Source organism: Falco punctatus, assembly GCF_963210335.1.
Source record: "Falco punctatus genome assembly, chromosome: 6".
NCBI lineage: Eukaryota > Metazoa > Chordata > Aves > Falconiformes > Falconidae > Falco > Falco punctatus.
The window spans coordinates 63,492,167-63,508,908 of NC_137585.1; the positions used below are offsets into that span (position 1 = coordinate 63,492,167).

Genomic DNA, 16,742 nt, shown 5'->3' on the forward strand with positions numbered 1-16,742 from the left:
TCCAAACAAGCTGCTCCCCCTGAGCATCTTCCCCAGCCTGCAAAATAACACACACCTACTGCAACGAGGTGACAACCCAAACGTCGCTTCATGACATGGTTAGTGGTAGTGCAAGCAGCTGAAAACTGTGGCCCTTGACTGATGTTGCAAGAAGCTGCACTGGCACAAAGAAGCACGCCTTTCCTTTGGTATTTTGGGTGAGTTTTCACGTCCCAGAAGCTCCTGACCAGAGCACTCCCAGACCAGCCCTGTCCTGGAGCACCCACAGCAGCGGGGACCAACAGTGGCACTTCCAGCCTCCTAAATATTGCTCACTGGGGGCTGAACACGCCCATATTGATAGCTAGCAATAAGGGAAAGTTCTCTCCCTCCTGGGGTTGTCCCCATTACAGAGACATCGTATCACAGGCATGGTCATGGGGTACACATATCCGGAAATTAAATCATGTGTTTGCAGTGGACTCATTTCCTCCAGGCTGTTTGGCCACCGCGTGCATGGACGCGTGCAGGGAGGGCTTGCACTCTCCTCCTGCAGCTCTACGCCCACCCAGCACAGAAACGGAAGGGTTTGGGTTTTTCTGAGTGATACATGTGGGAAGAGAGGTGTGGACCCTCTGCATTAGAGTCACTGCAGCCAGTGCTGTCAAAATACACCACTAGCTGCTGTATTATTTTTCTTAAAATGAGGAATTGATGATGGGCCAAAATGTGAAATCAGATAAGTGGTGGTGCCCTGCCAAAATGCAGCCAGGATGGTCAAGGTCAGGTATTTTTTTCTGCCTTCTAGAAAACAGAGTGAGGGACTCTGGCTGAAATTCAAGTGAACTTTGTTTTGGAAAGGATCTCCTGGTATGGGGAACGATAGCTTAGAGGACCACTCCTCCATCCTCTTTCTCTCTCATAGCATGCGTTAAATCCTTTTATCTCCGGGGCTCATGGTGTGAAAGGGTCATTTGTTTCCCGCAAAAGGACGTACTGTATCTTTTGTGAGTAATTTTCATGCTAAAGGGGCATCAAACATAATCCTGTCCTGTCTGGCTGTTATTACCACCAGTCTGTGGTTACAGACGTTTTCTCCTCCTTCAACCAGATCCTTTTCATTTCTTCTGTTGAGGACAGTTGTCAGGTAATACTGGCTACGAGCCCAGGCAAACAGGGGCTCATTACCAGTTATTACCCCTGGGTCTGCTGCCGAGATTTGGCATGGGTGGCCAGTTAGGGAGGAAGAGATAAAAAAAAATAGTTCTCTGGCATTTGAGAGAGATACAGCACGTGTGGAAGGAAAACGGTAACTCCTGGGCTTGCGGTGCTCTCACTGCTTGGCCTGTATTTCTTTGTACTTTGGAAATAAGTGTTTGATAGGCTTCTGTAAATGCGAGCAGTGAGTTTGCATAAACCAGGTCTTCTGCGGGTGGTGAAGCTGCAAGACACTGAAAAAAATGCAATTTGTTTTTCCCTTGTCTAAATAAAATACATTTTTTCCCCAATGCTGCAGGGAGACAGTCTCACAAACGACTAATGTTAATCCCAGAGCAATAAAACTGCAGAAAGGTGTGCAGCCCCGCCACTGCAGCAGCATCTGGCTCGTGGTGCAACAGTCCTGAGAAAACAGTTCAATTCAATGCAACTGGAGAAAGTAAATTTTGCTGACAGACGGGTGCTCAAAAATCTGTGGGACAGGTGTGGGGACGGATGGGGGTGCCGATCCCTTGGGGAAGGAGGCTCTCACCCAGCTGTAGCCACAGCTGCTTTCCACTGCTGTGCTGTGGGTCCGGCCCGCGGTGCTGCACAGTCTTGAAGAGTGTCAGGTTTGCAGCCTGCCTGGGTTTCCTCTTCCCGTGGCCATCTCCGTGGCTGCTGTTCACCACAGCCATTGCATTTCACCCAGCAACAATAATTCTACAAGATACTCTCCTTTGAGACAAGCAAGCCGTGGAATAAGAAAGGGGGAAAGGGAAATTTTTGTAGCAGCCTGGCTGAGCTGGTTGGAGGTGATTAAAGGAACATCACCTTCAGATCAGGTTGGAATAGGAGACCTTTTGCTGAGGGCTTCTCAGTAGTCCCATCCAGCCTCGTACAGCAGATGCAGGCTTGTAGGGAGGGAATGGTGTGTTGAAGTGCTTTCTGGCTCGTGTCATCTCTCTTGCCACTCGCCAAAGGGGTGCAGGTCACTACCTACCAAAAGAGAGTGAATTCTACCTCTGTGGCACTTGGCATTGCCTGACTTCAGCCAGGCCCATGTAGTAGTGGGGATAGTGTCCCACCTTCCCACGTGGTCAGCACCTACTGAATCCATCCATCCATCCATCCATCCATCAATCTATCCCCCAGCATGGTGGCTTACCGTTTCCAAGCAGGATTGTGCTGGCTCCTCAAGTTGCTTTGAGCCCACTTAAATCGCCAGTCCTGGTTTAATAAGGAAGAATAAAAATTGATGTTTTAACATCTCTTGACCTTAGCAGGAAGAGAGTGCTAAGAACGGATGCAGAGATGTAGAGAGATAAAATGCTAGTAAGCTTTGTGGGCATCAACTTGAGTCTTGGTTCTTCTCCCAGCTGGTTTTTTGGTTTTTTTTTGGGCTGTGTCACCCTGTGTGCCTTGGAACCTGCTACCACCCCAGCCAGGGCAAGCCTGGAGGATCCCACCAGATTTCTCCATCATTCTCCATCAGCAGAGCAACCCCTTGCTTTGGGCTTTTTCACCCAATTTTTGCTAAAAATGCAATTTGGTAAAAATGTATCTGCAGCTCCCTGGGGTGGGAGGGGGAAGTGCTGGGGCAGGGATGCCGGTGTCTTGGCTCGCAGGTCCCGGCTGGTCACTGGGGCTGGCCCAGAGCCAAAGCATGGGCCTGCCCCTTTCTCTTTTGGATCGAGTTGAATTGAATTGTCTTTTCTACCTCTCCTTTGGTGCTTGTTTGCTTCCTGCCCCTCCGGGATGGGGCCGGGTCATGAAGAGGAAGCGAGAGCAGTGGGGGATTTCCTCCACCTTCCTTCCGATCCTTTCTGTATTTACATCTTTTTTGTATTGTTTCTACCTTTAGGGGACTGGGGCTTTTTTGGTTGTTCTTTTTTTACTTCCTTTGTTAAAATCCCTGTCAAACTTTTATAGCCCTATTTATTGGCTAGACCCATTTTTGTGGCTGCCTGATCTCTAGCTTGGTGCAACCATCACTGAGGATCCAAACCTCAGATACTACAGCTAAGGAGGTGGCTAGATGAAAACTCCCTCCCATCTTTTGCACCTGGGTTTCATGTGCTTTGTCCTGGTGCCTGTGTTTTGCTTCCTTACCTCTTCTCCTGAAGACAGTGGTTGGTCTTTAGGAAATATGACATCGCCAGGAATCCTCTTATCCTACATATGTAGTGGAGAAGTTTTCTCACAAGTCCAGGGTTTCTTAAAATAACTCATGCTGCTCGTTTCAGTTAAACTCACATCTTAACAGTGTTTTCAGAAATGGCTGCTGGTGGGGAAACAGGAGTAGGAGCCATGTTTCAGGAAGGGGTCTGCACATCTCCTCTGCTGGCTCTGTATTTCCCCTGAAGTGCTCAGGCAGTCGCACTAGATGACCATCGTAGGTCCCTTCCAACTAAAAATATTCTAATCTATTTTCTATTCTACTCTCATCTGCTGTACTCCTTCTCTTTGACCTTCCACTAGTAGTAGACCTTCCACTAGACCAGGTTGCTCCCAGTCCCGTCCAGCCTGGCCTTGAGCACTGGAGGGATGGGGCACCCACAGCTTCTCAGGGCAACCTGCGCCAGTGTCTCACCACCCTCAATGGTTTGACTAAGCAAGAGTGCCTATTTTCTGATGTTTTTCTAGTAATGATCTGAGTTTGAGAAGGAAAAAAACCCCTACGTTGAAACTTGAGCAAATAAAGGAGCAAAACTTGAACCTGCAAAAAGAATATAACTTTCAGAATGGTCAGAAGTGTCACCTTATTTATCTGAGGCTCCTTGCCACTTCAGGGCTGTGAGGGACCCTCATAATGGGGCTGGACAAACAGCACTTGGCACATCCCTTGACTGCCCCCTCACCAGGGCTGGATCTACTTTATCTTGGGAATGATATGCAGCAAATTGCATGGGAGCTGGTGCACCTCCCATCTGAGGGAGACCTGCCTTCTGGGAACCAGCAAGCCTTGCCCTTCTGCTCACCCTCCAGTCCCTTTGAAATCCTGCCAGTATGACTATGTTTGTTGTGGAGGTTGCTCAGGCTTCCTCCTCCTTCTCCTCCTCCTCCTCCACTTCTCTGCTTTCTGCTGGATGCGGTGAAACCAGAATGTGGTATTGGGTATGAGTTTAGAGAGCATGAGACAAGCCCTGAGCAAATGACTCATGGTTTCTGGTCAGTATTTATCTCTACAAATACCTGTTCTGGGTGGAAACCAACGGTGGTTTCCTTAGTTCAGAGTTTATCTTGGCGTTTTTATTTTTTGCTAGGTGTCAGCTCTGAGAATGTTACAACATCTGCAAACCCAGGACAACATGGGCAGATCATCACAGCTACCAGCAAGACGCAAGGGACCACCCCTACAAGCAATTCAGGAAACTCACCATCCCACTCTACAATGTCACCTGCCACAGCTCAAGGGACCACCTCTGCAAGCAAGCCGGGAAACCCAACAAATTCTCCTGTGATACCACCCATCACTGTTCAAGGGGCCACCCCTACAAGCAACCCGGGACACCAACCATCCACCCCTACGACATCACCTGCCGCAGTTCAAGGAACCACCACCACAAACAACCCGGGAAACCCACTACCCACCCATGTGATGTCATCCCACCCATCTCAGCAGGTCAGCTCTTCAGCCAGATCTGGAGCCTTAACAACCACCCTTGCTGTTCTTCAGGGATCCTCCAGCACCGCCCAGCAGAAGGCTACCCCTCCAGCCAGCTTGGGAAGCTCTGCAGCTACCACCAGCGCAAGTCCCATCCTCCCTCATATGAGCGGCCTTCCAGCCACCTCAGGAGGTTTAGGGACTGCTGTCGCATCCTCTCCTGGCGTGGAAGCTCAGGGAAAACAGCCTTCAGATCAGTTGACCAGCACCGCTGCGAGCACCGGAGTCCCAGGGAGCAACCTTTCCCCTGGGGTCAAGGACCATGGTGTCTCTTCTACAACTGTTGCTAAGCAGCCTCACTCTTCTTCCAGTTCTCCAGCCCAGGGACTGCCCTTTTCCACCAGACCTGGAAGCATCAACACTTCTACCCATTTTAGTGGATACATGTCCCCCACCACTGGTAAAGCATCTCTGTCCTTATCACCTAGCAGCATGAATGCCTCAGAGGCAGCCACCACGCCAACTCCTGGAGCAGGTACCAGAACACTAGAACATTGATTTCTCATGCTGGGAGGCCCTTTTCTGGTCTTTTCCTTTGGCTACCCTAAACACCTCTTGTCATTACGGGGTGTCATCACCTTGTCTCATTTTAGGACTTTCCAGCACAGTTGTCTCTATGCCAACTGAGCGTTTAGGTCTCTATTGTCATCGGTGGAGATTGAGTCAATGCAGTTAGTGACATTCAAGGCATGAATCAATCAGCAAAGTGTAGACATTGGCATTTGGATGGACGAAACTGTGCCTGAAGCACCTCTGACTGCAATGACTCGATCTTCAGCGACCACAAAAAGGAGCCAGCAGCAATGAATTTGGAGGTGGAGACTGACATTGTAGGGTGGTGACACAGACTGGCAGCACCCCGAATGCTGACTGTAGAAGATCCCTCGTATGGCTGACAGCTTAGTGAAGTCTGTCTGGGCACGCACAGAAAATAGGCTTTAGATGACTAAGGAGATTTTGTGGCTAAACCCTGAGACTACAAACCTCTAAAGAGTCTAAGCAGTTAGGTAGGCTGTTCATCATTGCTGGAGGGGGGGCGGTGATGACTGCTGACTTCAGTCTAAGAGCACTAGGAGTGTCCATGTGGCGTTTAGGGTCTTGCTGAACACCATTAATATGTTTTCTCTAGACCTCTGGAGTTTTACAGAGTTGTGTTAATTCCTAAGTGTCCTGGTGAGGTACAGTTCAGGCTCCCTGCTGGCATTTTGTCTGCTAGCGTTGACAGGGAGGTAATCACACTGTGGGACTGTGAGGGCTCCATGGAGCCTTCCAGACTTGGGTGGGATTGTAGGTTCAGCTCACATCTGGCTCTAAAGCTGTGATGACATTGAAGCCCTTCATTATCTGCCTCTGGAGAACGTTGCTCTTGACCCGATTTCCAGTTACCTGCAATACAGAAGCCACTCAAAAAAACATCTCCACCCCCCCTCAGCCTTCCAGCTGTCAGCATCACTAAATGCGCCAAGGTCTTTATGCAAGACCATCTGTACTGGCTTCACCCATGTTTTGAGCATGTTAGCAGGTATGAGGTGGTGAAACAGGTATCTTCATGAAGGATGTTTCTTTCCCTCCTGCTCTACAGAACTGTTCTCCACTGAAGGATGATATATGAAATTATGTTAATTCAAATTTGACCTCAAGTGCTGAGCATGAAGTAGTCTAAAAAAACTTTACATTTAATAAATAGGTGAGAAAATGCAAGAGAAACAGATGGCTTTGAAATTAATTCTCTCCTGGAGCCTTCAGAATGTGTCTGGAAGAGAAATATCCCTCATCTTTTCTGTGGAAGAGGCAGGAGTCCCAAAAGCAAACAGGCTGTGAACAGGATTTGGCATTTTAATTCTCTTTGTCACCATTTAAGTATCAATTAGGTACCCAGGGATGGAAATCCATTTCTTCAAAAGGACTTGGGGAGGCAGGAGGCTGCTGTGCCCCTTGCACTACTGCCATTGCACAAGAAACCATAAGATGCTACAGACCGTAACAAAGGCATCTGAGGTGATCTCGGGTATCTGAGGCACCTGCATGGGGCTGGTAGACTTGGGGCATGTGCCCTTCTGGAGTAGCAGGCAGGCAGGACACCCCCAAGGCTGTCTGCAATAGTACCAGGCACTACTTCTAAGCATGTCACCCTGGACTGCTTCCGTAGCTGGTGGAGATGCAGTCAGCCGAGGTTATGGCATTTCTTCCCCTCCTAACAGAGGCAGCTGCAGCTGTCAGTAGGATTGTGCAGTGACCACCATTCACTGAAAGATCCTGCATAGCCACCCCAGATAGTCTAGCTCTGTCATAAAAAAGTCCATGGAAGACGCCCCAGATAAAGTGAAATCAGGGCCATCCCATTTATACCCAGGAACACTCCTTTTTTAAGTGATTACCCATCTACCTAACGCACAGCCATCACAGCCTCTGGGTTCATCTCTCCAGAGCAGTCTGATGGGTTTCAGCAGCAGAAAGTAAAATCTGCAGTAATATTTTTTTTCCATATCAAAGTTAATTTAAAAGAAAGAAAAAAATAATATAAAAAGGCAAAAAAAAAAAAAAAACCAAAAAAACCCAACCAACCCAAAGCCTCTCCAAGCTTTGACACCATCAGTTTCAAGGAAGGGCTGGAGCTGAAAACTTTTTTTTATCTGCTCATGAATAAGGCTGTCAGCTGTATCCTCAATACTGTATCAGTGTTTGTCTGCTTGTTTTTTGGTGTATACTGGGGACCCAGACCAGAGAAGCCATGACACAGGATCTGCATCAACCAAACCTGCAAGTACTGACCGGAGCCTGGCCAGCGCACATCCCTCAGCCCCAGCCCCAGGGGACCAGACCACGAGCAGCAGTCCTGGCCACCAGCACCCTAACACCTCCTTCCAGAATGAGGTAACGACACCTGCAGGAAGGTGGGCACCTCACAGAGGTGTCTATTTGTTGTAGTCAGAGTCCAACTCGGTCAGCCTCACACGGGGCACCAATTGTAGCAGCACAAACAAACCAGTAGGCTGCAACAAGGCTGTACCGTTGGTCAGATTCTACTGTCTGTGCTGTATCGCCTGCCTCCAGAGGTCAGACCACACTGCTCCTCCTCCATCCAACCCCCCTCTCTACAATCCTCAGGGCTATTTAACCACTTAGCAGGAAGGAGCTACAGCTGCACATCACCCATGTCAATCAACCCACTGCTGCTGAGGCAAGGCCACAGCTGCCTGTTATCAGTGCTGATCAACCCACTGCCTCCATTCCTCTACATCTATTAATATTTAGGTGGCATCCCATGTGTGTGTAAAGTCTGCAGCCCTTCTTGCTATGCATGGTTTTGTCAGATCTGCCTTAGGAGAACACAAGGCAGCAAAATAATTCTAGACCATAGAATCATAGAACGGTTTGGGTTAGAAGGGACCTTTAAAGGTCATCTAGTCCAGGCCCTTTCTCCTGTAGCTTTCCAATGAAGAGACACAGAGGATGGAGGTGAAGGGGAAGGTCTGGATACCCAACAGGGGAGAAGTGAAATTTGGGAGAAGGGAGGGAAGCATTACAGAGAGCAGAAGCTGCCTTGGAGTGGACCTGGAGTTGACAAGAGGGCAAAGACCACAATTCAGTGTAAACCGTGCACAGATGATATTAGCAGAAAATGGTTTGGGAGTGTAGGAGGGTCTCAAAACCAAGCCAGGATAACTAAAGCGCTGGGAAGGAGGGAGAGAGATCCTGGTTTTAGATGCTCATCTTTTGTAGGACAGGGTTGCATCATGGCCCACTGGCGTGGATCTTCCTACTGCCTGAGCCAATTCCTACTTTACCCTGTACTGCAAATCCTAAGCCTGGTTTGGGAAGCACATCAGCAAACATTCCACAGGCAGCTGTGTCGCTGATCTCTGTAAACCCTTTCCACATATAAAGGGTTGAGTGAAGGGCTCCCAGGCCTGTCTTGTTTCCTTAAAATAGATCAGAGCTTTGGTTGGGATGACTCCTGGCTTGGGGCAGTCTGTTGTATGGGTGACCAACTGCCCTTCCAACCAGTGTGAATGATTTGAGAGTTCCTTTTCTTCTGTCTTTCCAGGTCATCTGTAAGGACCAGGTGCAAAATAATTGGCCCACCATCCACCTGAGAGAAGCTAAAACCTGTGTAAGTACCACCCTTTTGGACTTCTGTGTTGGCTCAGCAGCTGTGTTGCTGCTGGAGATCAGCTTTTAACCTGCGGTACCCGCAGCAGGCGAGCCTACAGGGATGAGAGCAATTTCATCAAAATAAGATGCAACCACTTTTGGGGTGCACAGTGGTAAATGCAAAGCCACACTCAGCAGTATAACGCGGTGGGGGATATAGCAGGAGGAGAAGAGGCCTCTGCACTCTTCTTCAAGTAGAAGGACCAGCTGAGTCCTCCTAGGTCTCAGAAAAAGAGCAATGGGAAATGTTAGAGCGTGAAACTTTTCCCTGTGCAAAGGGTAACGGGAAAGCTTTTAGCCTTTGCAGAGGGGATAGAAGTTCATCTCAAAACCTAAGCAAAAAGTGTGGAATTCCTCCACAGTTGCTGTGTACTTGGTGAGATCTTGCACCCTCACAACTGGGGGAGGGTGGCATACGACTGCAGAGCAACTGGGAAGCACAGCAGCCTGGAGTTTAGGACTCACAATGCTCCTCAATGCTATATCAGCTCTCATAGAACCCTAAAGCGAGAGCAAAAAACTCCATTTCGTTTGTTCCAGACCCTCTGCAAGACCAGGGAGTAGTAAAATATAGTGCCAAGGTTGGGAAAAGGTAAGCCCAACCCAAGGCTATACACCAAGACCCCTTCTTCGGGGGGGTGGGTACTGTCTGCTGGCTCTTCTGAAGGACACCCACCTTCAAAATGATTCTTGTGGAAACTATGATCCTGTAACAGAGAAGCTGCAATACATCAATAACTTTTAAATAGGCTGAAGTTTTTAAGTTTATGACAAAGAGGAAGAGACACCACCACATGGCTGGTGGTGAGATCCTGAGATCTTGACAGAGTGACCGTATCTAGCTGGGCTGTGGGCAGGGCTCAGGGGTGGGTTTTGGCATTGGAATGCTCTGCACATCTCAGCACTGCTGAGGCAGCGTAAGCACGCAAATTGGCACTTCAGGAACCTTCTCATAGCTCATGCTGCACCGCATCAGAAATAGCTGTTCAGGTTCATGAACCTCTGCTGTCCCATTTGTAAAACGGACTGACTTGACTTCACTGTAAGGTGGTGAGGTGCAAAGTGAAGCCACACTGTGTTCATAAACCACCTTGAGATACATGGTGAGATGAGCACAGTCATTCCTACTGACCATGGCAGCTCTTGAAATTCCCTGTGGCTTGGTGGTGGCCCTGCCAGGCAGCCCTGGAGAAAGCTTGGACCTCCCAGTAGCACCCACCTGGAGGAAGTGAAGCACCTGTCTGCTGCCATCTCATGACCATCACCTTCCTACTCTGGCTGCTGCCCGGTGTAAATGCTCCTTGCCCACACACCTGCAGAAATGATGTTCTTAGCTGATCTGCCCTTAATGTTGGGGATGACTCCAAGGAGGGACCTTATTACCATGGTGGCCCAGACACCACAGCAGGACAGCCTCTCCTGAGACCATCCCCTGCCCTGCTTTGTGCAACATCTGAACCTGCAGCCATGCCCATGCTGGGAAAACTTCTCATCAAATTTTATATTGAATATATAAAAATATTTCATCAGATTGACAAAATCTGATTTTAGAGCCTAAAGCACCTGGGTGACTTATGATTGTGCTGGTGTTCAATGCCTCCCCTCTCCTTCTGGGTGCAGTTATGCTCTGCACAGAGCCTCTGTCCTCCCCGTGGCTTCGCTGGAGCTGAGCCAGAAAGCTTTTTGTAAATGAGGATGGTGAGGCTGGGAAGCGCCGGTGCACAGTGATGCACTGGGAGGCTGAGGGGTGGGCAGACATCGCAGCTTGGCATCATCTGTCACTCCTGTCTGCCCGCTCTGCTGGGCGACGGCACGCTGCAGCTGGCGAGCCAGCGAGTCTGCCACCCTGTTTCCCTTGGATTCCTCTGGGCATAATAACGAGCCGAAGCATTGTTAGTACAAAATACCAATTATGCCTCAAAACAGCTGCAGAAACACTGCAAGGGTGCATCCTCCCATAGCATCGCTCTCCTCAGCTGCCAAAACACCTCCCACCTGCTTGCCATTAACTTTCCACCCAGTGTATTCCTGAAAATTGCAACAAATTTTGTGCCTCCCAAGCCAAGCAGATAACAGAGAAATGGCATTATCTGGTTTCCCTGTTTTGTAGGCCCCATAAACAAGTCTCTAGCCAAATCTTGACAGCAAAGTGAAAAAATCTTTTGCATTTCGCCACCCGTGGGAAAACAGGAAAGTGCACGCTCTAAGGAGAAGCATTCCAGAAACGGCTCCAATCCTGGTCCACAAGAACGAGCTAGAGTCGGGGCAGCATTGTACTAAAGCTCAGCTCCAGAGAGAAGCCAGGGAAGCATCGAGGGTAATGCAGGTGGTGTGGGACGTCCAGATTACACATGGCAGGAGAGAGGGCAACACCTCATGCACAGCTGGGCCCGTGGGGCATCGCTGGCGCTGCAGGGACCCCAGAAAAATGGTTGGGACTGAACCTAGGAATTGTGGACATTTCCCAAGGTCTGGCTAGCAAGTGTATCTTCAGTTGGGTTTTCGTTGGCTGCTTGGGGTTCTCCAGCCTTGGGATAGATGGATGGCTGGCTGCTCTGTTCCTCATCCCAACCCCAAAATGCTTTCGGTGAAGTGAGAGGTGACAATGTCAGAGGTGACTGATGTCCCCCAAGGTGTGCTTGAGCCACACAACCCTGTGGCCACCTCCTAGGGACCCAGTGTTCCTCCTCCATCGTGTCCCCAGCTGGGCCATGGATGTGCCCAGAGAGATAAGTTGGAGGATGCTGGGGAGCACCGGAGCTTGCTCCAGCCAGGGGATGCAAAAGCAACAGCAGTACCACCCAAACCCGTGCCCAGGTGCCCGAGGGAGTTTGCTGTGTGACACCCACTGGTCTGGGGACAGCAGGACTCTCCCTGGAGCAGGCAGAGGGACACCCTCACCGAGCAGGGCCGTGGTCCCCCATGCCCCATCCAGCTGGCGGGGGTGGTTTGTTGACTCAAGTGCTGTTACCTCATTCAGGGATGTTAGTTTTAGGTCCCTGCCAGTGTGGGAACCGGATTTGAGCTGCTCGGCAGCGCCTGTCAACTCCGGCCAAGGAATGCGAGTGGCTGCGGCAGCGGGAGGAGAACGCTGCCAGGGCCAGGGCACCGCCGCCGGGGCATCCCCACCGGCTGCAGCCGACCGTGGTGTGCCCCTCGCCAACCCTGGGAGGGGCATATCCCCCCCGTTCTGCCTCCAAAGGGGGTTTAGGCACTGCTCACCATCTGGCAGCAAAGAGGTTCGGTGCTCAGCTGGGTTTTAGCCTCACCTCTGATTTCCCTTCCTGTAGAGGAATTGTAGAGGACTGTATGAAAAATTTATTTGTAAAAAGGTTTTAATGATTGTTAAAAACATAAGGTATGAAATGTTAAAAAAAAAAAAAAAAAAGAAGGGGGAATTGTAGAGGAATTAAGCTGGGTTAATTAGCATTGATAATATTCAGCTGTGGGTTGGGGGCAGCTGTGGCTGGTTCTGTTAAGTGGTTGGGCAGCCAGTGAAGAGAAAGCAGTCAAGGAAGAGAGGAGGAAGAAGCAGAGAGAGAACACATGCCCTGGATAAGGAGAGACTAGGAGAAGGCAGCAGAGGGACTGGCACGAAACGTATGTTGGTGTGTGATGGTAAAGGGCCTTGTTGCAGCTGGCTAGTTTGGAGAGTGCTGTGATGCAGTGAGACCATTACCTAAGTCCTCTAGGTTTCTTCAATTATAGCCTAAAAATCTGATTCAGAGTCCCTTGAAACCAGCAGAAAAGAAGGCAGCAGAGGGACTGGCATGAAGAGTGTAATGATATGAGATGGTTTCCCCCCACGCCCCCCAGCCACGGGGTGGTAGGAGGAGAGGTGTGTTATTAAGGGTTGGGGGAAGGCAGAGCTGAGCTGCTGCAAAACCTGGGGAGGGAGGATGCAAGGAGGCAGCAGAGGCTTCTCATGCCTCTGCTGAGCAGAAAATGCTGCACAGGCAGGGACTGATGAACTGCAAGATGTAAAAGCATAGGAGCACAACCCAAAGATGATAAAAACACTGCCCTGACCAAACCGTAGTCCTCTCCCCCCTGTCCCGCTGGGGACGAGCTTTCTGGGGGATGCTGCCTTGCCAGGGTCTTGCCTTGCTGCCCATGGGCTGCCCTGGCAGAGGGCTGGGGGCAGGTTTCCCATCGAGCTCTTTTCCCAGGGATGCAGCGGGATGGTGCGGGCCCAGCAGAGGGGCCTGGGAGGGGAAGTTTCTCCCCATGCAAAGTGAAAGGACAGGCAAGGGCCAGCGGCCGTTCCCAGGGACAGCCAGGGCCTCACAATGCTGAGCTCACCCTCACACTCTGCCCAGGACCGCTCTTCCGCCCCGGCAAGTGCATCCTGTCTCCACTGCTGCTTCCCAAATATTTAGATAAGATGGGGTGAGATTAGGTGCCTTCCTCAGCTGGGTGGCTCCCATCCTTGCGGTGGAGCAAGCGGGATGCTGCTGGCCGTCGGTGCGAGCGGGACCCAGTGCAGATGGTGTTGCAGGAGGAGAGGAGGAGAGGAAGGTTTGGGGTGTTGGAACAGACAGCAGAGCCTTTCCCAGCCAGGGCACGTGCTGCCTGGTGCCTCGTTACAGTGCACACAGAGGACTTCTGCACATAGGACCTTGTGCAAGCAAGACCTTACGCATGTAGCATCTGTGCACGAAGGACTTGTCCATGCAGTGCTTGTGCACACGCCACCTGTGCACATAGGAGCTGTATATGCAGCACCTTTGCATATAGGGCCTGTGCACAGTGATCATCTCTACTTTAGTGAAGCGTTGAGCAGATGAAAAGCCTTGGGGAGCATCTTGGAGATGATGTAAGCTCCATCCAGCGCTCTACCACCCTGCCAGCACCATCCTGGCTAACCTCTCCAGGGATGCTCCAGGTTATCCAAAAGCAAAAGATTCTCTTGCCTCTGCAGAGCCACAGAGCCGTGGGGAAGCTCTAGGAAGGAAAGGGACCTGTGTTGGTGGGACAGAGGGTAGAAATGCGGGTGGGTGGGTGTGTGTGTGTGTGCGTGCGCGTGCGTGCGTGCGTGTGTGTGTGTGTGTGCTGCAGATGCCTGTGGGGACACAGGGGGCCTGCACAGCCCTGTCCTGCTCCAGCCAGGGCCCCTCAATCTCCCTGCCCCCCCGCCCTGCTTCCCTCGGGGACCTGCTGTTCCTGTAACGCCAAAAGCTGCGGCGCTCAGATAAGGCCGGTGCAGGGCCCGGTGGGGAATGGCAGCCAAGAGCTCAGCTTCTTATAAAGAAACTACTTTTAAACTTTTCCTGTTCTCTGGGAGTGCCAGCGGCAGTCGGGTGGTGCAAAGGGATGGGGATGGCCACAGCATCCCTTGCAATGGGGCGGGATGCTCCTCGGCTGTGCCCAGGTTGGGGGACGGTGCTGAGCCCTTGCTGTCACTGCAGGCGGAGTGGAGGACTGCCAGCATCAACATCTCCTTCTTCGAGAGCTTCTGCTCGACAGGCCAGCACGTGTTCAACGCCAGCAGGGAAACGTGCACGGTGATGCTGACCTCCCATAAGCCCCACTCCCAGCACTGGGCTGTGCAGGCGGTCGTGCACCGTGAGTATGATCCCATCATCCTGCCCAGAGTGGGACAGGGTGGGACTGGCAGCGGGGACCTGGGCACAGGGACGCAGCCTGAGGCTTAGCAGAACCTGCATGTCTGCTAGAGCTTGGCCCAGGGGCTCCCCCATCTCAATGGCTCAAGAGAGGCAAGAGGCCAGAAATGAGCTTTGCTCCCCAATGAATGCACCAGAGCCCCCTCCCATCTATGATGAGTCAAGGCAGGGACCGATGTCCAGGAGGAAAAATTCCTCCCCAGTGGTTAAAATCCAGTGCCCTGTTCAAATCCTTCCCCAAGGGACCACAAAGAGGAGTACCTTGCCCACATCGGAGCCCTTTGGGGAAATCCAGCTGAGCCTGGGGGTGCCCAAACATTGCTTTAGGACCAGGGTGCTGGGAGGATGGAGACATCACACTGCCCTAGCGTGATGGGGAGGAAGTACTGAGCTCCATCCTCCTCGTCATCATCAGGGCAGGGACTGGGTTGGGGGTCCAGCCTCCAGCACCGGATCATGGGCAGGGCAGCTGGGCCCTGGGGACTAATCCTGCACCACACTGGCATGGCCCCAAGTAGCCGGTTACATCCCCTCGCTGGTCTCACTTGTAAAAGGCCCACTGAAGGGGAGAGCCTCACCAGGGTGTGCACAGCCTGGGACTGGGGGTAGTGGGGACTGGGGTGTCTGGGGCTGTCCTCCTTCCAGGAAAAGAGGTCCTGGCTCATTGTCTGGCTGCAGAGGCACCTGCAAGGCTTGGCTTCATGCCTGCACATCTCCATCCACCTCCTCCAGAAAGAGGGTCACCCCACTGATGGGGAGATGGTGGCACAACCTGCTCCCCCAGCCTTGTGCTAATTGCAACCTCTTTCTTCCCCCAGTCCCTTTGGACCCCGAAAAAGTCCTCGAGGAGCTGAAGGAGAAGAAGGACAAGCTAGAGGAGGTAAGGAGTCCCCGGTCACAGTGCAGCTCTCCCACAGATGTCCCCCACGGCGGGTGTCACAGGAGGCCCCTGACCTGTCTGTTCTGTGGCAGCTCGGCATCACCAACATCACCTATGACAAAATGGAGAGGGAGATGATAATCAATGATGAGTTCAGCACGCCCCTAATCATCACCATCGTCACCCTGGCCGGCTCCCTGCTGCTGATCGCAGCCATCTATGGCTGCTGCCACCAGCGCTTCTCCCAAAAGAAGGACCAGGTAAGGTGGGAGGGGGGTGGGACAGGTACCCCAAGACCATTTGTCCCAGAGACATCTTCAGGAGATGAAGATCATCAGTGTTTCCCTCTCTGCTGGTGGAGACATCCTGGTTTGCCCAGCAGGCACCACTCTTGCGTGTGGCTCGAGGGGTGCTCAGGGGCTGTGGATGCTCTGGAGGGGCAGGGGCTGCTCTTTGGGGGTGCTGGGGTAGGGGGGAGCCAGAATGAAAACCAGGGAAATGAGAAGCTAGTGGTAGTGGTGGTGGGAATGTCAACGAGCAGCATCTTCAGGTCATAATTTTGACACAAAAGGCTTTCTCAACCCAACGCCCCCTCCAAACCCACCTATACCCCCAAATTCCTCCCCCCCCCCCAAAAAAAAAATAATAAATTTTTCAAAATACTTTTTTGAGCAGGGGACAAGCAGGGCTGGGTAAGCAGCATCATCCTGAAGCCTCCCCGGGGTGCCAGGGGCTGCAGGGAGCTCGCAGCTGGTAGGGTTGGAGGGCGCCAGGAGGACGGCCACAGGAGGGCATCGACGCTGCACGGCTCAGGCTTTAGCAGAGCTGGGCCAGGGCCAAATTCCAGAGCAGCAGCAGGATTTAAGGAAGACCAGACATGGAACAAAATTAGTATTTTTATCTCCGGAAGCAATTCTGAGCGATTTTAGCATAGCATGCACCTGCAAGGTCTGGCTGTTCCAACACCCTGCAGCACTGGCGGGGAGAGCTCTGCCGTGCACCCGAGTTTTGCATCATCTTTTGCTGAGGATTTAGCTCTGGAGGACAGACAGCAACAGAAGGCGGGGGGAAGGGGGGGGGGGGGGGGGGCGGGCCCAGAAAAAAATAAAAAAAGGGGGGGGGGAAAGAGGCTAAATGATGCAATTAGGGTAAACCACCCTTCTGATGGAGACACGAACCCCTACATCCTACTTCAGGTTATTTTCCCTTATTTTCCCCCCAAACCATCCTTCCAGGGGGT

General features: G+C 51.6%; 1 protein-coding gene across 4 annotated transcripts in view; it reads left to right on the forward strand.

Moving 5' to 3' along the window:
• PODXL (podocalyxin like) overlaps nucleotides 1–16,742 on the forward strand; it is a 46,784-nt gene that overhangs the window by 24,651 nt on the left and 5,391 nt on the right. For all 4 annotated transcript variants that reach the window (XM_080393402.1, XM_080393403.1, XM_080393404.1 and 1 more), the window contains exons 2-7: nucleotides 4,443–5,318; nucleotides 7,563–7,717; nucleotides 8,892–8,957; nucleotides 14,407–14,563; nucleotides 15,441–15,502; nucleotides 15,595–15,762. In XM_080393402.1, coding sequence (XP_080249528.1) covers nucleotides 4,443–5,318; nucleotides 7,563–7,717; nucleotides 8,892–8,957; nucleotides 14,407–14,563; nucleotides 15,441–15,502; nucleotides 15,595–15,762 — 1,484 coding nt within the window. The remainder of the gene's footprint in view (nucleotides 1–4,442; nucleotides 5,319–7,562; nucleotides 7,718–8,891; nucleotides 8,958–14,406; nucleotides 14,564–15,440; nucleotides 15,503–15,594; nucleotides 15,763–16,742) is intronic.